The sequence below is a fragment of the Nelusetta ayraudi genome, unplaced genomic scaffold, assembly GCF_046127955.1.
Source record: "Nelusetta ayraudi isolate G7.1 ecotype Tasmania unplaced genomic scaffold, CSIRO-AGI_Nayr_v1 ptg000077l, whole genome shotgun sequence".
NCBI classification, from domain to species: domain Eukaryota; kingdom Metazoa; phylum Chordata; class Actinopteri; order Tetraodontiformes; family Monacanthidae; genus Nelusetta; species Nelusetta ayraudi.
This window is the reverse complement of record NW_027466127.1, coordinates 30,818-50,550: the sequence shown is the minus strand read 5'-3', so window position 1 is coordinate 50,550 and position 19,733 is coordinate 30,818. Positions and strand designations below refer to the sequence as shown.

General features: G+C 49.3%; 1 protein-coding gene and 2 non-coding genes across 3 annotated transcripts; 1 reads left to right on the top strand and 2 right to left on the bottom strand.

The window, feature by feature from the left end:
- Window positions 1-888: 888 nt before the first annotated feature.
- On the top strand, window positions 889-11,761 carry LOC142899901 (Y+L amino acid transporter 2). Its single transcript, XM_076043829.1, has 12 exons — window positions 889-1,038; window positions 3,653-3,873; window positions 3,952-4,127; window positions 4,743-4,885; window positions 5,235-5,360; window positions 5,446-5,590; window positions 5,712-5,835; window positions 8,095-8,198; window positions 8,358-8,454; window positions 8,622-8,771; window positions 10,539-10,722; window positions 11,146-11,761. Exons 2-12 carry the CDS (start codon window positions 3,754-3,756, stop codon window positions 11,268-11,270), a joined length of 1,494 nt encoding a protein of 497 aa, XP_075899944.1. The 5' UTR covers window positions 889-1,038; window positions 3,653-3,753; the 3' UTR covers window positions 11,271-11,761.
- Window positions 11,762-15,515: 3,754 nt separating this feature from the next.
- Window positions 15,516-15,587, bottom strand: trnat-cgu (transfer RNA threonine (anticodon CGU)). The gene has a single exon. It is a non-coding gene; the product is annotated as a tRNA-Thr (tRNA).
- Window positions 15,588-16,948: 1,361 nt separating this feature from the next.
- Window positions 16,949-17,020, bottom strand: trnat-cgu (transfer RNA threonine (anticodon CGU)). Its single transcript has one exon. It is a non-coding gene; the product is annotated as a tRNA-Thr (tRNA).
- Between the last annotated feature and the right edge of the window lie 2,713 nt (window positions 17,021-19,733).

Genomic DNA, 19,733 nt, shown 5'->3' with positions numbered 1-19,733 from the left:
ACCTAAGGCCGGTGTGTTGTTGGGGAGGCCTTAACAAAGTAGCTCCAGATTAAGGGTGAAGAATGTAGGATTCTTGTGGGTTTCCATTGTTTGCCTTGTTGTCGTGGAATGTAAATGTAAACAAATGAGAACGAAATGCAACAAAGAAAATGTCATCATTCATGTGCGGGCCTCAAACAGAACAAAAAACAAACAAACAAATAAATAAACATATATAATAAAATAGCAAAAAAAAAAAAAGAAAAAAAAAGAAGAAAGTATTTGAACATCCACCAAATGTATACATGGAAAAACAGACGACGTACAAAAAAGTACAACAATATAGAGAATAATTAGAACGCAGGGCAAACAAATACGTGTGGATAAAGTAGAGTACAAGTTTAAGTAAGCACAACACATCTTTCACAACAACTACAGACCAAAGCATTAAAAGAATGACCATAAACTAGAGCGAGAGCGGCTCAGTTTAAAAAAAAAAAAAAAAAAAAAAAAGCCCACCTGGGCGACCGCATCACCAAAACACGGATCACTGCGCCGAACTTGTGTTGCCCTGCTTTCCCCCCCCCCCCCCCCCCCCCCGCCCCCCCCTCTCTCTTTTCTCGTGACGTGTACTACTAACTGTCCTGTGAAACGACGCCGTCTCTTAAGAACCAAGCAGCTTTCGCTCATCTTGGGTTTTTCTCCTCGGGGTTTTGTCAGCGCCCTCATTCAGCTCGCTGTTCAGTGACGGCAATCATCACGCCGGAAACCGCGGTGGAGGGAGGAGGGGGGGGGACGGGAGGGGAGGGGAGGGGAAGAGGGGAAGAGGGGGAGGAGGAGGAGGAGGAGCAGCGGCAACAGCAGCAGCAGATGTGAAGCCATTCGCTCGAGGGGGCGGGGGGGAGATCGGGGAACAGTAGTCACGTCAGCGGGCTAACCCTGAAGTTGGACCCTCGCGCCATCGACCGCGAAAGCTCTCACCGCCTCTCTCTCCCTCTCTCTCTGTCTCTCTACCTCCGCTTGGAATTAACAACGCCGACAAAGGTCTCCGACAAACAGGTACTCCGCGTTTGTTTCACTCATTTTTTTTTAATTTTTATCAAAGACGTTGTGGTTTAAAGTTCCGCTTTTCTCTCTCACTCTGTGTGTGTGTGTGTGTGTGTGTGTGTGTGTGTGTGTGTGTGTGTTTGTGCGCTTGCGCAAGTCAAATTTTAAGCTAGTAGTGTGTCTCATCACGGACGTCGCATCCGCCCGGCGAGGCGGCTAGCTCGGCGTTAGCTTGGACGCAGCCCGCGGTGGGAGGATGGAAGCCACGCGCGGCGCGCCGCTTAAGATAGACAGACGGAGGGAGGGAGGGAGGGAGTGGGGGAAGGGAACGTTTGTGAGGAATTTCTGTATCTGTTTTTAGACTATGTTTTATGTTCACTAATATGCGGTGTCCTCATTCTCCTCCTCTTCCTCCTCCTCCTTGTCCTCCTCCTCCTCCTCCTCCTCCTCCTCCTTCTACGCTGAAACTACGTGGGTAACTTAAATACAGCAGCAGCAGCATCACAGATGCTCGCAAAGTTTTGCCTGCTGAAGTCATGCAAAATGTGCCGCATGAGTTTGCTTAACCGGAAGTCCGTAGTGCCGGCCATTGTCTTTACAACACCGAATCTACTGTCGAGGCGAAGAGATTCTCCACAACAACAACAACAACAAAAAACAACCCACCCCTAAAGTCACTCCAGGCAGTGATAGCGGTGCTATTGAACAGCTCCGCTCCTTCGTCCCACTCCCTGGTTGCCCCTGGCAACATTGACGCCATGCACAGCTGGATGAGTGCCACCCAACTGTGCGTCTGAAAAACGAATTCCCGCCTCTCTCTTTTCAAGCCGCATCTTCCGTCGCTCCTCTCTCCTGCGAAAGGTGAAAAGGAATGATTTTAATCATTTGACACGCAGTTGTCAGTCAGGAAGAGGAAACTGCTCATCCGTCTCTCCCTGAAAGGATTTCTATAACCTGCCACTTCCGTGCACCAGGTGTTGTTTTGAGTCGTCATCCTCGGCCGCATCGTGAAAGGCTCGTTAGAGCGGCTTCAGGGGAATCATTTCCCTCACCTGCCACTAGGGCTGGGCGATTTAGATCAGAAATAAAATCCCGATTTTTTTTTTCTCGTTAAATATGCTACAAAAACGGGACAAATGCGTGTTGTATGCGACTTCGCAAACATAATTTAGCAGGTAGCGGTGAAGGCAGTAAACAGAATCACTTCCTGGTTTTAACGCCTGCTGTGGCTAGCTAGCGCAGATGCCGGTAAACATAGGTAGCCAGTCGACAGCTTCTCCAGGGGGGAGGAGGACTACGGTAGCCTAGAGGCGCCAACCCGGAAGCATGAAAGAGGAAAATCGATTTTCCGATTTTCCTCTATTTAACGTCGTTACCACTAAAAAAAAAAAAAAAAAAAACTGATTTGGATTTAAAATGGATTCATCGCGCACAGCCCTACCTGCCACCTGTGTGAATATTTAGAAGAAATTTCTTCCATCCTACCGTCTGTTTGATTACCTTGGATTTACAAAGTGGTAAATCTGAGAAGAAAGTGGAACAGTTTCACATCCACAAACACTTTTGTGTTTACACTTCGTTTACATTTCATCAAATATTTGTTTCTGGCTGTTCAAACAGCAGTCTGTGCTTGAATCATGCAGCAGTATCGGTCCGCACACTATTTTGGCAGAATTCGGTGCCAGGAACGAGCCTTTCCAGACCCGTCGCATTTCGGGAACCGGAACCCACAGGCACACAGACACAATTAGGTACTGCAGCGGATCAGAGGGACGAAACTGGAGTACGGCACTCTACACTTGCAGTAATTGCCCCACAGGAGACACATGGCTGCAGTCCAATGCCGTGATTCACGAGCGGTTCTGATGCCAGACCAGTAAGATTTCCCAGAGGGGGCCGATGATGAGTTGAAATATGGGGATACATTCGACCACCTGAGATAAAGATTCATACCCGGTCAAGGTCACAGACGGCTGATCCAGCGGTAATCCACCTGTAATCAGGACAGCCACCCTTGGAACCGGACCGTGTTATTATTCCTCTCTCGCCAGTGTGACGCTGAAAAATGAATTAGAAATTGCAAAATGTTTTCTCTTCTTCCCTGCGATGACGTGTACCTTAGAATCAGCAGTGAGGAGTGAGTGTGTATTCCTTCAGTGACATGCACACATCACTTTACGTATGCTTCAGAAACTGCAAAGTGTTCTGGAACATACCACTCAGCCCTCCATCAGTTCCTGGTCCAAGACGGAAGCACACGGACCAGGAGACTTAGACTTCCCACCTCAAAGACTGAGCGCCACAGAAGATCCTTTCTTCCTGTGGCAATTAAACTGTACAATTCCTCCTTGGAAAATCACTCTCTTCCATATACATCCACATGCATACATCCAAATTTTTACAGTATCTCATAGTTATATGCTCTTTATTTTTATTTTAACCGTTACATTTGCACTTGGCACTATGCCATTTTTTTCTGCAGTTATTGCATGCTTCTATATTTTATGTACATTCCTCAAGTTGACCGGAACCCTGTTACGAAAAGAATTTCCCTCGGGATAAATAAAGTATTTCTGATTCTGATTTTTCTGTAATTACAAACCATCTCTCTGTATATATATTCCAGTGTCCAGTCTGCAAAGATTCCCTGTCCGGCCAGGCAGAGCCACCGCCACCTCCTGGACTCTACGAGGTTTCCGGCCGAAGACTCTGCTCCCCTCGCTCGGCATGGTGGCTGAGGTGGCTGAGGGCGACGGCGTGCGGCTGAAGCAGGAGATCTCCCTCCTGCACGGCGTCTGTCTCATTGTGGGAAACATGATCGGCTCGGGCATCTTCGTCTCACCCAAGGTGAGCGTCTCCGCCAGCCGCCGAGCGCCGAACCCGAGGTCAAACTCCCGCTAACAACCTTTTTGATTGGTCCTTCAGGGGGTGCTGTTCTACACGGGCTCGTTCGGCCTGTCGCTGGTGGTGTGGGCCATCGGAGGGATCTTCTCTGTGTTTGGAGCCCTGTGCTACGCTGAGCTGGGCACCACCATACGCAAATCCGGAGCCTCTTATGCCTACATTCTGGAGGGTTTTGGAGGTTTTTTGGCTTTTATAAGGTACACAGCTTGTTGAACTCTCTAGAACAGCGGCGCCCGACCTCTTTAGCACCACGGCCCGGTTTTAGTGTGAGACAATATTTCCACGGACCGGCATGAAAACTGTGGTATTTTCTAAATCTAATAATAAACGTGAATCCACTGTGTACACGTTTGGAACTTTATTAGCAGCGTCCTCTTAACATTGCTTTCTTTTTCTTGGGTGTCGTGGACCATCTCCTCACTGGGCCTTCTCCTCTTTCCAAAGACACTCGCTTTCACTCATGTTGCTCGCTAGCTCGCTAGCTTGCTAGCTTGTGGGTTTAATCTCGCGGTAACGTGTCAGGTGACCGAGACGAGCTCCTTGACCTGCGTCAAGAGTTGAGCGTTAGATGGACGTAACCAAGAGAATCCGCTCATTTTTCAAAATAAAATTGTTCAGACTCAGATAATGAATGAAACGGGACTCATTTAACGGAAGTTAATTATTCTTTCTGTCCGGCCCGGTACCAAATGACCCACGGACCGGCACCGGTCCCCGGCCCGGGGGTTGGGGACTGCTGCTCTATAATACACATGTTGTAAGTGCCACATTCTTTCTCATAACACTCTCACAAATGGCCGCTTCTGCTGCAGACTTTGGACGTCGCTGTTGATCGTGGAGCCGGCTTGTCAGGCCGTGATCGCGCTCACCTTCTCCAACTACCTGGTTCAGCCCTTCTACCCCACCTGCTCAGCACCCTACCGGGCAGTCCGCCTCCTCGCCGCCGCCATCATCTGTGAGTTTCTCCCGACAGTTCTGCATAACTGATGTTCAGCTTTGCACTTCCTTCTTTTATCTTTTATTGCAAGCAGCGATGGGAAGTGCTGAAAAAAAAAAAAAAAAAAGACGCACGTTGGTGCTGGAAGTACTTTTGACAAACCCATGCGAGGACGTATGGCCAGTCTGCTGCACAGATCCTGTATTGATGACATGATCAGGAAGTAGTAATTAAATGAAGACAGCAGGACGCTCTGCTGGTGGGCAGGCTGGTGGAGTCGTTGACGTGAATTGCGACTCCTATTCAGGACCTACCGGTTCCTTTCACATCAGTCGTGTGCTCTTCTCCTCTGCTCTGCGCCACTCAGGCATGCTGACCTTTGTGAACTCCATGAAGGTGAAATGGGGCGCCATTCTTCAGGTCGTCAGCACAGTGGCCAAGGTCCTGGCTCTCATTGTGATCATCATCACAGGCCTGATCAAACTGGGCCAAGGTAGGAGGCGGGGTTAGATTTCTGTTGCAATGTTCTTGCATCGCGTCGCCGCAATCTGTTGAAAAAAAGAAATGTGTCTGCAAAGGTTTCGACCAGAACTTTGAAGATTCGTTCAAAGGCTCCAAGCTGAACGCAGGGGACATGGCCCTGGCCCTGTACTCTGCACTGTACTCCTACTCTGGCTGGGACACACTGAACTTCATCACGGAGGAGATCAAGAACCCAGAGAGGTACAAGTTCCAGCAGATCAGCCTGAAGAAACCCACACACACACACACACACACACACACACACACACACACACACACACACACACACACACACACAACTTTCCGTCTGATCCCACTGCAGAAACCTGCCCCTGTCCATCGCCATCTCCATGCCCATCGTTACCGTGATCTACATCTTGACCAACGTAGCGTACTACGTGGTCATGGATGCCGACAAAGTGCTCAACAGTGACGCCGTTGCTGTGGTGAGTTTCACCATTTACTCGCCAGTGCACTCTTCTGTGGCTGGAGCGTGAAAAAAAGTGTGTCGGTAGGGATGTTGATTACGTCGATTAACTTTTGTGTAAGACTGAACACCTTTCTTGTATCTGGCAGCCCCGTGGTTCTGCTTTTTGTTTCCTTTTGTTTGTGAGTTATTCCTTCTTTTTTTTTTCTTCTTTTTTTAGTGTTGTCTTTTGTTTCTACGTATAAGCGTATTGCATTCACTTGGCAAATAAAAAAAATCTCTGTTTTTCAGTGTAATTATTTCTGTTTTTCGTGCTATTTTTTTTCCGCCCTGTTTTTGTTTTTTATTTTGAAATCCCATGCATCATTTTGTATCCGTGGAGCCATGATGCCATATTTATCCAACTGATCCCGCAATGTGGAGAATATCTGACGGAAGATATTTGCACGAAAAACAGAAATAATTACACTGAAAAACAGAGATTTTTTTTATTTGCCAAGTGAATGCAATACGCTTCCGTATGTTTCTTACTTGTGTTGTATAAATATAAATTTGAAAATTCTGAAAATATAAAAAAGATGAATTTAATCGATTAAATTAAATTAAATTAAATTTGTCGCAATTAATTGAACATTTTTCACATTATCAATCCAACAGTGTAGTGGCAGGAGAGAGCAATTCACTCTGTGATGGTGGTAATACACCTTAGAACGAGTTACTTTAACCCGGACCCATTAGAAGTCTTACTGTTCTCTAATGGAAAAATGGCTCACATTGGATTGGATCGGATTGCATTGGATTATTGAAGGGTTAAATGATGTCTTCCTTACACATTTGCCATTGTGAAATTAAGGTTTTCATAAGGTTCAATTCACCGTCAATCGCTCGATAAGGTCAATCAACTGACGATCCATGAATTCATCGATAATAATTTGCATCGCCAGTGCCGCTTTTACGTGAAATGACCGAAGTCGTTTCATTTCTCACACACGCACGCAAACACCAGCAGCAGCAGCAGCAGCAGCAGCAGCAGCAGCAGCAGCAGCAGCAGCACGTTAAGCAGAATTCTGTTTCCCACTACGGTCCACTGATAGACCAAACAGCTGTTCTCTCATGTGTAGCATTCTGGCTGCTGCGCTGTAAATGAAACGCTGGTATAATGTGATGCGCCACCTTTAAATATAACCCTTAGTTCAGGGGAGCTACGCACAGAGATCTACGCACAGAGATCTACGCACAGAGATCTACGCGCTGAGAGCGGCGAAGGCGGCGGTTCTGAGCGCCGCCTCCGCTGTGCTCGGTGCTTCGGAAAACTGAACCAAAACCAAGTTCAGCCCCTCAGAATAGAGCTTGACATTAAATCTCGACTGCAAGCCGCCCGCCGAGGTGCACGCGGCCCAGTTGTCCGTCGGCGCTGCCACGCACGCTGGCATCGCTGTCCAGTCCAGTCTCACCTTGGCTGAGGGTTCCGATCCCTGCTTCCGTTCTGCCAGCGTGGTCTGGCCCGCGACCTGTGCCTCTAGAAACCCACTTTGCTCCTCCAAGTGGAGATGATGACGGGATCATCGTTTGGCTAAAGAGGTTAGCGCCGCACACAGGAACACACTGATAATGTGATGAGTGCACTGGAGGAGGAGTTGTTGTGCTCAGGCTGGTTTACAATAATGTCTCTGACATTGTAATGACACGATGTCTCTTCAATGATGTCTTCACCAGCGCCACATCTCAGAACCGGCGGCTGCTTTCAATTCTCTTGTTTGGTGCAGAAATCCTTTCCCTTCCTTTCACTTTCTGCTCGCTGTGTTTGAGGTCTTGGTCGCAGGTGTTCTTGCTGCCCGCTTCTTTGTTTGGCTTCCATGTCCACCGTGAACTTCTTGTTTTCCTGCTTCTGCTTCTGGCTTTTGTGCATCCCAGGTTGTTGATTCTGCAGACAATTGAAAGGTTCTGCACCGATCGTTTGTGTCACATTTCACCATTTCTCATTTATTCTGTCTTCATATTTATATATATATATATTTTAAAAAAAAAGAGTGAAAGAATGAAGCAGGAGGGTTTTTTTTAACGGCTATCATTTGTCACGCGTGTCATCCTGGAACTCCAGCCGCGTGCTGCAGTTTGTTTATCGGTGCGGTGGAGCCGATGCCAGCGCTGACACGGCAGCGCTGGGAGCGCCCGATGACGAAGCTCCGACGATGTTTGATTAATTGCCAGTTTGCTGGTTGCACCGCCAGCGCTGAGCCGCTGAGCCGCTGCTGAGCCTCTGGTTTCCCTCCTTCAGACGTTTGCCGACGAGGTTCTGGGCTGGGGCCGGTGGCTCATCCCGCTGTCTGTGGCCATCTCCTGCTACGGAGGCCTCAACTCCTCCATCATCGCTGCCTCCAGGTCGCCACTCACTCTCACACACACACACACACACACACACACACACACACACACACACAGAGTCAACAGCTTTACTCTGCTGCTCTGGTTTTGTTTGTGACGTGTACAATGTGTGTGTATGTGTGTGTGTGTGTGTGTTTGTGTGTGTCCCCTGTTTAGGCTGTTCTTTGTTGGATCCCGAGAAGGTCAGCTGCCTAATGTTCTGTGTATGATCCACATTCAACGATTCACTCCCATCCCCGCCCTGCTTTTTAACGTGAGTGCCACTTTCTTTCCTCGTGAGCTGTTTTTCAAGTCATCCAGAATTTTGAGTCAGAACTGGTTCTGCGTGTGTGTGTGTGTGTGTGTGTGTGTGTGTGTGTGTGTGTGTGTGTGTGTGTGTGTGTGTGTGTGTGTGTTGTTTGTGTGTGTGTGTGTCTCCAGGGTGGCATGGCTCTCATCTACCTGTCAGTGCCAGACGTTTTCCAGTTAATCAACTACTTCAGCTTCAATTACTGGCTGTTCATCGGCATGTCCATAGCCAGCCAGATCTACCTGCGCTTTGCGGCTCCACACCTGCACCGGCCTGTTAAGGTGAGACGCGCATACCAGAACACACCTGGGAAGCTCAGTGCTTTAATGAGGCCTGTTTAACGAGGCAAACGTGGATGACTCACCTCGCGAGTATTACATGAACGAGTATTACATGAAGCGTCGCTCTGAATACGAAGCTTTGCCGTCTGCAGCTGCCAGCAAGGCTGCGTTCACACTGCAGGCGAACCAGATTCAAATCAGATTCCTTCTCAAATCCCATTTTCAGGGCTGACTGTCCACACTGTGTTGTAGCCAGTGTCCAAATGGGATGTGGTTCTGTTCAGACTGGGCCGCATTATTGAGCCATCTGACAGGTTGCTGTAGCAGCGAGGTGGCAGCGGAGGCGTGGCCCAGCGTAGCGTGCAGTGTGTGATGTCATCACATCATTGTGACAGCGGCACCTGTTGCCACACCTGGCCTGGAGCTTGGCTTGCATGGAGCTACCGGCTACGAACCAAACCCCGCCTCCCCGGTAACCACGCGGGACGGTCTGGCCTTCGATGTATTTCCTGGTTGCGTCACCGCCGTCCCCTCCTGCTGGCCAACCCCGGAAGTGACGTTTTCATAGCATCAAGCTAACCATTGGTTCGCCATCGTTGGCGAACGATGGCGTTGGATGATCAAATAAATAAAAACCCTGCGTTAAAAACGGAATATTTGATGTGAAATTTCAATACTTAAATTTATACGTTGTGTCTTTGCCAGTAGATGGCGCTAATTTCAGCTGACTTCCCAGGATGCTTTACAGCATAAGGAGGTGAAGGATATAGTAGCGGTGTAGCCTTGGAATGGGCTAACAGTATGGTGCATTCCCAGTACGCATTTGGAGCGTTTGACAGGAAGTTGCGTCATAGCGCTGCGTGAAGGCTCCTCCCAATTCCTGAAAATCGGAAGGACGCTGCATGCTCAGAAGGATGCGGAGCCTGAATTGAGACACAGCCCTGGCCGGGAGCTTGACTTGAATGGAGCTACTGTAGCTGCCCACACACTGACGAGCCAACGAGCTTCCTCCTCTGTCCGGGGACTGACTGCTGCTCTCTACTGCTTCTGTCTGCTCCATGAGTGGCGCCCTCTGGTGGCGCTCTCTGCTCTGGTGCATCGGCTCTTGCGTGGCGCACAGTGACGTCACGGACGGTCAGAACCCGTCGCTGTGTTTGGAGCTGTTCACACGGAGATGCATTTGAAACCACCTCCTGAAGGTGGCTTCCAATCCGTTTGGCAAACATTGGATTTCTTGTGTTTTGCGACTGTTCACACTGCAAAAGAGCCATCCGGTTTCAGTCTGGATGGGCTGAAACGTGGATGCCGGCTGCCAGTGTGGAGCCGGCTTCAGTCGCTCCATCATGTATAAAGGGAGACGGCCTGCAGCCTGAGGTCCAGCACGTCACTCTGTTTGTCTCTGGCCTGCCTTGATGATGGATGCTGTGCGTCCACGGCCATTGGCGACCTTCATCAGATCACCGTGAAAGTTGTTGCCCTCAAGTCATAATGAGACTTTTTCTTTTATTGTCGTGTGTGTTTATCCGGAATGGGGCCTCCGTCACCGGCGCCGCCGTACCGGGCTTCGCTCGTGATCTCCCAACATGGTTCCGGCCCCTGATGCTTCCAGATCTGATTAGATTATTTCATTCTCTGACTGTAAAACTGACTCCACTGCATGCAGCCCCACACAATTAAGGGCCTTTCAACCCTCAAGTGGGATCATCTGGGATGGGATGTAATCGAATGACATTGATTTACCTGTTGTCCCCCCCCCCCACCCTGCAGCTCTCCTTGTTCTTCCCCATCGTCTACTGCCTGTGCAGCGTCTTCCTGGTGGTGGTTCCTCTCTACAGCGACACCATCAACTCTCTGGTGGGAATCGCGGTGGCGCTCTCTGGCGTGCCTGTTTACTACCTGTGCATCCACCTGCCACCCACCTCCAGACCGGCCTTCTTCAAAAAGCTACTCGGTAGGATTCTGATTGATTTTTTTTCTCCCCCTTCTCGGTCAGCCAGAGAAGTCTGTTTAGAACCGTGGTTCTCCGCCGGTGGAGTCTCAGCACCCACGTTTTCTGCCTTGTCGTGAAGTCTCCACCCAAATTTGTTCCACAAAAATAAAAGCCCACTTTCCATCACGTGAAGTAAATAAATGATTTAAATGATTGAATTGAATTGAATTGAATGTACGTATTATGGATGCATTATAAAAACTGGAGACCGTACTGGCAATATGGCTGCGAGCCGATTTCTCCCGGTGGCCACTCGGGGTACTGCAGGGAACAACAGTAACAAAACAACATGTGAGGTCGAAGGCCTTTCTTTGAGGTGATCATCGTAGGTTTCTTTTCTTGCGTTGAATTCGCTCCTGTCTTTCTTTTCCTCTCTCGTTGCAGACAAGGTTTCTTTACTCACGCAAAAAGCGTGCATGTGTTGCGTGGCCTCGCCCGACATCGACCTGGACAACATCGACCTGGACAACATCGACCTGGACAACATCGATTCAGTGAAGAAGGACTGACGGCAGCCGTCGACGACTCGAGGAGCGAAACACTGTGTGGTGGTGTGACAGGAGAGGGTGAGAGAGAGAGAGAGAGAGAGGGAGAGAGAGGGAGAGAGAGAATGGACACACAAGACACGATGTGCGGCAGACAATCAGCGGTTTGGTGAGTGCGACTGATTCCAAGAGGCAGGGAGGGGGAGGGGCCACACGAACCCTCGAGCAAGGTAGCAGCAGTGGCATTTTGTGTGGCACAAATGAGACGAAATAGTAGAGTTTGTGTACAGTCACATCAGACGCGATGTCACAATCCAAGCCGATACGTGGCCTCGCGCACCAGCGTTCATTATAGGAAGTGATCATCAGGAAAACTGTAAAATAACTGCTGCCTCAAAGACTGGAGAATATTAGTTAGAGTCGGTCTCTTGTAGGCAGGTGAGCAGAAACTGGGGCTGCGCGATTTAGATCAGAAATAAAATCCAGATTTTATTTCTCTGAAAATTCGATTTTGGATTTCGATATTTTTTTTTTTGGGGGGGGGGGAGGAGGGGCGGAAATCTCGTTAAATGTGCTACAAAAACGGGACAAGTGCGTGTTGTATGCCACTTCTGAAAAATAATTTAGCAGGTAGCGGTGAGGGCAGCAAACAGAACCACTTCCTGCTGCAGATGCCAGTCAACATAGGGAGCCAGTGAACAGCTTCTCCAGGGGGGAGGAGCTACGGTACCCAAGAGGCGCCAACCCGGAAGCACGAAAGAGGAAAATCGATTTTCCAATATTCCTCTTATTTAACATCGTTACCACTAAAAAAAAAAAAAATCTGATTTGGATTTAAAGTCGATTAATCGCACAGCCCTAGCAGAAAGCATCATCATCATCACGTTCAGCGGATTTCATTCATATATATAGGTATATATATATATATACACACACATACACACACACACACACACACACACCAAACTGTGTTTGCCAATGAAGCACAGCTGCACTCAGTCTGATGAGTTGTGTCCAGTGTGACCAGTCGGACAGAGTGCAGTCCCCCACAGGAGACCATGGTGACCAGAAGGTTTGATTCAAAGCAGAAGCCCTGAGAGGAAGAGGAAGAGGAAGAGAGAGACCTGAAGGTCTCTCTCTTCCTCTTCCTCCTGGTGTCAGAGTCTCACTCGCATGCTCTCACTGGTGCCAGGGACAGCTCTCACAACCTCAAGTCACTGCAGTGATGCATGCCAAATTTGATCGTGAGCCCTTCAATCGACACCAAAATGCGGTTGCAGCACTGTGACTTTTCGTGCTGCTGCTGCTGCTCCGTTGAGTTGCCGTCAGAGTTTGGCCTCGGGCCGGCGTGGGCCGCGCCACAGGTTTACGAGCAGCTTCTGTAACACGTGTCAAGTTTGCACATCTCATTTCCTTTTGAGTTCGTCCTGCAGAAAAGCTTTACTGTGATTGGCTGACGTCATCAGAAGCTGTCAGCCAAGCTGCTGTGATTTCTCTCCGTTAGAACAAATGAGTTGTCTTTTATTATTTTTTATTTTTCTATAAGTTGCAATTTCAAATGCAAAAGAGCCGTTATTCCCGTGGCTACTGTTTAATCCGGGGTGGCCCATCGAGCGCCGCCACGCACTACCAGGGTCGAGGTACAGGGGGCGCCGCAGGCGTCCGTCAGGAGGTCCCCTGCAGCCTGAGTGTGTGTACGTTTTCATTTGATTTGCTTCAGGCCTTCCACTTGCTACCTCTTGGTTTTACCGTTAATGCGCCACCGCAGCTCTTTGTTTGTTTGTTCTGATCCCAGTTTATACACAGAACACGCAGCTCACTGACCCCCCCCCCCCCCCCCCCTGCGTCTCAGCAGGGTGCACCGCAGAGCGCGTGCGGGTCTACAGGTACAGGTACAGGTGTCGTGGAGTATAACTGGCATTGGGTAGAGTTCTTGGCTCTGAAGGGATGTGGACGACGCTTTAATGTGTCTTCTTTGAATTTGTTGTTCTTTTTCAATGATACGTTTTGAAGAAGAAAAAAAACCCAAACATTTGTGACTGGTAAACCAAAGTGTTGCCGGTCGGCAGCTGCACCACGTCCACTGAGGAACAAGAAAACAGCTGCCGTGGTGTTTGCAGTCCTTATAAGCTCTGTGTGTGTGTGTGTGTGTGTGTGTGTGTGTGTGTGTGTGTGTGCGCCTTGTGTGCGAGTGTTCAGACGTGTTCCCCACCTACACTGCCGTACGTTAGTGGCAGTCTGTGTGTTCTCTTCAGGTGCTTGCTTACAAAACACACACACAGCACCCGCAGTTATGTCGACGTCCACGCCTTAACCACAGAGCATCCGAGGTGTCTGCAGCAGACGCTCGGCGCCGCCAGCCCAAGCAGAAGCACATAGACGTTAGTTTGATGGATCGCAGTCTGTCTGAGGAAGGGGATCATATTTAAATATATTGCCAGACAACTTGTACACTCAAAAGACTTGAATATTGAAGTAGAATGTATTTTCTTTGTCTTTTATCATTGGGATCCAAATGCTCTTTTTTAAAGTGTGTTTGTGTGTTGTTGTTGTTGTTGTTGTTGTTGTCTTAAACTCTATGAAAGTACTTGCCTGACTGTTTGACAGTATATGTGTCATATATCATTATATTGTGTTGAATAAAAGGCAAGTGCACCACGTGCAGTGACTTTGGTGTCTCTACCGCGTCGTTTCGCTGGGTGCAGTGGCAGCCACTAGAGGGCGTGAGTCTTCAGGTCCTGATGAACTGCATGCACCACAAAGCTTCTTTTTTTTTTTTTTGTAATACTTTCAAGTTGATCTTTATGGAGCCTTTTATAATATATCCCAATGCATTGGTTTGGATTCTAAAGCTTATTGTTGCCCATTGTTTGATCCACAAACCTTCTGCTGCCCTCTAGTGGACAGGTAAGGCTCAGTTTTAAGCAATCCGAACCAAGTGAAGATTTAAAAAAGAAATCTTTTTGTTATCCGGGCTCTCCAACAATAAACACATGTGAATATGTTTTCAGTGACTAAAGTCCATTCATATTTAATTTATTTATTTTTATTTAATTTATTTATGATGAGGTCATCTGGGACGTCAGGAAATGAGCAGAGTGACGGTGAAGCTCACGCAGCCTGCAGGTCGATAACACTCAATTCATTTTTTTTAAACGACAACGTGGCCATAACTTGCATGACGTTGTATTTGTTGAAATGATTGCAGTGTCCTTCACAAGGAGAGAGAGGGGGGGAGGAGGGGGGGGGACAATTTCTGACTCGTGCAAGTGTGGGCTCCTCATCACACAGGTCAGCAGCAGCGTCTCTGCGGCGTCACCTTATCTTCCTCGTGACGGGGAGACACTCAGGTGACTGCTGCACCGGCACCTGGGGAGGCTCGCTGCACGGGAATCACATTTCACACAGGGTGGACCTCGCACAGGTGTAGCCCCGCCCCCAATCCCACCCTGTCAGGAGGTTGGGTTGCTCTGCCTCCTGCATTAAAGATGAATGAGCCCAGGGGAACTCGATCCTCCGGCCCGGGCCGCCTCCCCCTCCCTGTGAGTCCCCCTCCCAGGCTCACTGCAGCTCCGCTGGCCGCTTGCTGCCCCCCCCGATGCTCCGGAGGGGTGCTGCGTGTGCCGGGGGATGGGCGGCAGAACCCCGGCGGGTGCTCTTTGACGGGTGAGGAGCGAGGCTCTGCTGGGGCGCCATGGAGCTGCCTCCACCGCTCCACTGGATCCGGCGGCGACCGTGGAGGCCTCGCGTCCGCCGCAGGGTCTTCAACCGTGAGTGGACACCTTCACCTTCTTCTTCTTCTCCTCCTTTGTGTTTTTGAGTGTGCTGCTCCGGTTGGTATTGTGTTGTTGTCAGGATGTTCGACTCACATCAACGGCCATTCCGTTTTGTTGTTTTTTTAAAGGTCCTTTGTTATAAAAGTGTTTCAGTTTGTTGAACTCAGGGATAAGAGACGTACATAGCTCTTTGTGAGGTCACACAGGGTACTCGTAGTTCTTCCACATCCACGGAACCACCCTCGCCCCCTCTTTTTTTCCCACCTCCAAACACCTGCAAGGTCACACAAAACATCGGTTTTAACTTCCTGGTGAAGCTCAGTGCTTTAGCAGAAGGCTGTAAACAGAGGGCTAAATACATCCGTCTGCTATTTGTTTGCCATTGTCAGGTTAGCGAAGCCCAAACCCAAACCTTTTTTTTTTTTTGTGGGAGGGGGACCAAGTTGAAAAGTTCTGCAGAACCCTTCTTCACATCCGCCGGCCTCGCGGCCGCAGGCGTGGGTGGGGATTGAACCCACGGTCTTTGGTTTACGAGACCAACGCCTTACCACTTGGCCACCACGCCTGCATGTGGCCCCCAGCTCTCCCACCTGGACCCCTGCGGCCTATCGTCCAATCAGATGAAATTGCACCTGCGTGGTGGGCCGTGTCGCAGCGCCAGAGTGGCACCGCGCTGCTCGTCAGGCATCAGGATCCCACATCAAAGGACGCAGTTGAATTAAAAAACGAACTTTGTAATTAGGTTTTTTTGAAGACTTTTCATTTGATTTAATTTTTCTGCTGACTGTCACTCGTGGACATCGGAGCACAGGAAGCAGATTGGTTGAGTGCAGGCTGCGGGGAGATGAGGATCAATTCTGTATCCGCTGGTTAATTTAGTGGCTCTGGCGTCTGCGCGGCGTGCACGTGTGTGTGCGCACGCTGCCACCGTCTCTCATCCTGTCAGCACTCTGCACAGTTAAAGCAGAGATGAAAGGCAGGGGAAGTGGCTTTCCACTGCACAATCATGCGTTAGGAATAATTCTCTTGAAGGACTCGAGGAGTGAAGGTCTTTCAAAGACACAAGAAGAAGTGGAGCGAGGAACTTTTTAGTTTGTTGGCATCATGACATCAGTGCCGGGTTAGTATTTGGGTGCCGCCCCCTCGACACAAGCTGAATATATTTTTATATGTCTTTGATGACATTGTTATTGCGCTGGATCTGGCAGTCGGCTTTGCCAGCAAACTCTTTTTTTTTTTTTAGCCGAAGCTCCTCGTCGACGTGCAAAAGGAAAAGGGTGAGTTGAGAGTTGAGGAGGAAGATACAGCAGCGTCTTCCTCCAACCAGCCACTCAGCAGCCATTAGCTGTGAGCCGTCAGTCAGGTGACGACCTCGCTGTGTTCTGACACACAGGAGGAGTCGCACGCTGCGTGTCTCCACCTGCTGTTTGTCTCCACCTGCTGTTTGTCTCCACCTGCTGTTTGTCTCATCGACTCGGCCGGCTGCTGTTTCCTCCTCTCTGATCAAAAAGAAAAAAGCCAAAAGCAAAGAGCCACTGACCGTCAGAGAGCAAACACAGCTGCAGCCAAAGGCTCATCGATTGTTGTTTTGCTCAAGGAAAATTTGCTCCGTAGTTCCGACCCCTGACTGGCGTTAAATCTTAGAAGGTGCAAGGCTGCACTTTGATCCCAGGCCTCCTGCTGGCTGGAGAGGCACCAGGACCTCCAGGACCTCCAGGACCTCCCGTCTGGGCTCCTTTGAAAACCGTCTAGTAGAAGAGATTGGATTGTTGTTTGGACCAGCAAAGAAAAGAAGATGAACAGAATGTTTTACATTGTGAGGATCCATCTTCTGGGACACGACTGGTTCCTGCCAATAAACACATCCCAGCTGCTGGAACAGATGGGTGGGACTTCCTGACTCTCCTTGGTCTGCATTGGCTGCAGAGGCGTGGATGGGGGTCGAACCCATGATCTTTGGTTTACGAGACCAACGCCTTACCACTTGGCCACCACGCCTGCAGCCTGGACTGCCAGCAGCACGACCTGGAGGCAAAGGAAACGTGTGTTTATGATGCAGTTCCCACGAGTCACCAGCAGAGGGCCACCGCAGTCCACTCATCCTTTCAGGAGGTCTGACTCGCTGCGTGTCCCACTGAGTGCTGCTTGGTTTTTGAACATCTGAACTTCCGACGGTGTTCCCAGCAGCGAGAGGAGGGCGAAGCGTCGCGCCAGGAGATTCCTGAATCAGACATGAGGAGGCGAGGAGCTCCGAACAATAATCCGTCCCACCGTCCTGTCAGTCAAACCCCCTGCAGACCCTTCATGTTCTCTGGTGGCGCCTTCAAGAAGGCAACACACAACTCTGGAAACTCTGGTGCCCGTTGTGATGTCACAATGGGCCGTGATACCTAATAGTGCACTCTTCTGGAGATTTTCTTTCGACTTTTTTTATTTATGTGGTCTCTTGAATGAGACTAACAGAGAGCAGAATGAGGAGCAGGGTTTGACGAGGGCCCTTTAGAGTTGGGACTGTAATCAAAGCTCCGTCCTGCCACATCCTCTCAGCCTCACTGGGCCGCTGGTCGCCACTCCTCTCTCTCTCTCTCTCTCTCTCTCTCTCTCTCTCTCTCTCTCTCTCTCTCTCTCTCTCTCTCTCTCTCTCTCTCTCTCTCTCTCTCCCCATCTCCCTTTCTCTGCCTCTCTCTCACCTCTGGCCCTGTTCGCATTTGCTTTATTGCTTTCTTCCTCCTCCTCACCCGGAGGCCTTGCTCCCCCACTTTGCTCCCCTCCTCCTCCTCCTCCTCCTCCTCCTCCTCCCCCTCCACCTCCCTGCTCTCCTCCACCCGCCTGCCTCCCTCTCTGCTTCTCCAACCAGATTTGTGGCGGCGCTCGCTCGCTCTGAAGAGGGGAGGAAAAAAAACAACAAGAAAAAAAAGAGAAGAGCCTCCCACTCCATAGCAACCCGCCTGCCTCCTCGCTGCTCCCTCACCCGCTGCCACTGATGCAGCAGGGCTGTGGAGCCACATCAGAGGAGATTACACATCTCCGCGCCTCATTTTCCACTTGTCAGTCGCAGATGAATCTCCTTCATCGGCGCCTCAGCCCCTCTTCTCCTTCCCTCCTTTTCTCTCCTTTTCTCTCTTCTTTCCTTTGTCGCTTTCTCTCGTCTCTCTCATTCTATTTTCCTTGGCACCCGCCCGAACATTTGACCCTGAAGACTTGAAAGAAAGCAACACGGCGCGGCCTCCCTGGGCACACGTGAGCGTCAACACGTTTTTGTTTTTTTTTCCTTTTCCTTTTCTTTTTTTTCCCTCTGCCTTGCAACAAGTCAACAAGCTTCGGCGTGGGCAGCCAGCGAGCGAAGAAAAGGGACGGGAGAGGAAAATAACAGCGTGCACGAGGCTCCTGGCGAGCGCGTGGCCGGCGTGTTTTGCGTGAGCGGGAGCTCCGACCGTCGGCAGGGCTTCCTCGCAGAGTCGTGTTTGCATTTGCACGTGACAGAGTGCAGCTCCTGATTGGCCCCCTGATCTCGGAGAATTCATGCAATGACATTTTAAACACCAGCAAAGTCTGAGCTGCTGGGAAGGAACCTCGTTGTGGCGCATTGTTTACTGTCGCGCTGCATCGCAGGCCTGGTATCCCATCAAGCAGCTGCATTACTGTACTGCATGCTGAGATGCATGCACAGTGCTCCTCTCCAGCTGGACAAGTGCATCACTCGATAATCGTCAGGCAGAAAAGCAGCATGAAGAAGAAGGAGAAAGAAAAGAAGATTTTTGATTTTTGAAAAATAAAGAAGAAGAAGAAGAAGAAGAAGGCTTTTTTAATCCCACATTAGGGAAATTACAGAAACAAAACGATAGAAAAGAATGGATATTAAGGAAATAAAATAAAATAAAAAAATATTTATAGGCTAAATATTTTTTAGCCAAACAGGAAACAAACAGCGATCAGAATGAACGGTTAAAGTTCATTTGTATCATTGAATTAAAGTTGCAGAAAGAAACGTAACGTCTTCCAGAAGTCTCTGATGCAAAATGCCTGCGGATCATTTAGCTGCAATAAATACCTAGGAGTGGGTTTAAGGAAACAGGAGAGTCGAGCCGGTGCTGATTCATCCGCTGTCACAATCCCCTGCAAATGTGTTTGCTACCTCGCCCCGGACGACCTCTGACCTCTCTGGCTGATGGAAAGAGAGAAATGTTTCTGTCGTCGGAAATCCAGAAATAATAATGACAGAAAGATAAAGGTTTGACCGGTCAGCTGCGGATGATGATGATGATGATGATGATGATGAGTCACCTGCGCTCAGTGTTGCTGCCTCGAGGTGGGAAAAAACCAACAAGCCCTCTATCTGGGTTTATTTTTTCTTTTTAAGGTCCCACAGCAGCAGAACAATAAACAGAAGCTGCGTCCCAAATGACAAACCTCCGCTATTGCATTTATTGTGCAGTTTCACACTTTGCAGATGTGATGACTGTCGCTGTAACCATCACTTCCTCTCCTTTTGTTCTTGTACAGTAAAGACAATTCAGACCGTGTTTTATTGTATATCCTTGGCAATAACTTCTATAATGCAGCACGAGCGTCGGCTAGCACGCTAACGTGGCTGCAGCACCTCCGCTGGAGCGTGTTGAGGACGTGAGCTCGTGAGATTGGCCGAGATGTGAATGCTATGAGCTCATGAGGAAAATCATTTTGTCTCCTCCTCTTTTCATAGTGCAACCAA

Coding starts and splice junctions, on each gene's coding strand:
- LOC142899901 (XM_076043829.1), top strand. CDS start 3,754: ATGGTGGCTGAGGTGGCTGAGGGCGACGGCGTGCGGCTGAAGCAGGAG. Junction 5,836..8,094: donor ACAGTGACGCCGTTGCTGTG/GTGAGTTTCACC, acceptor TCCCTCCTTCAG/ACGTTTGCCGACGAGGTTCT. Junction 8,455..8,621: donor TCCCCGCCCTGCTTTTTAAC/GTGAGTGCCACT, acceptor GTGTGTCTCCAG/GGTGGCATGGCTCTCATCTA.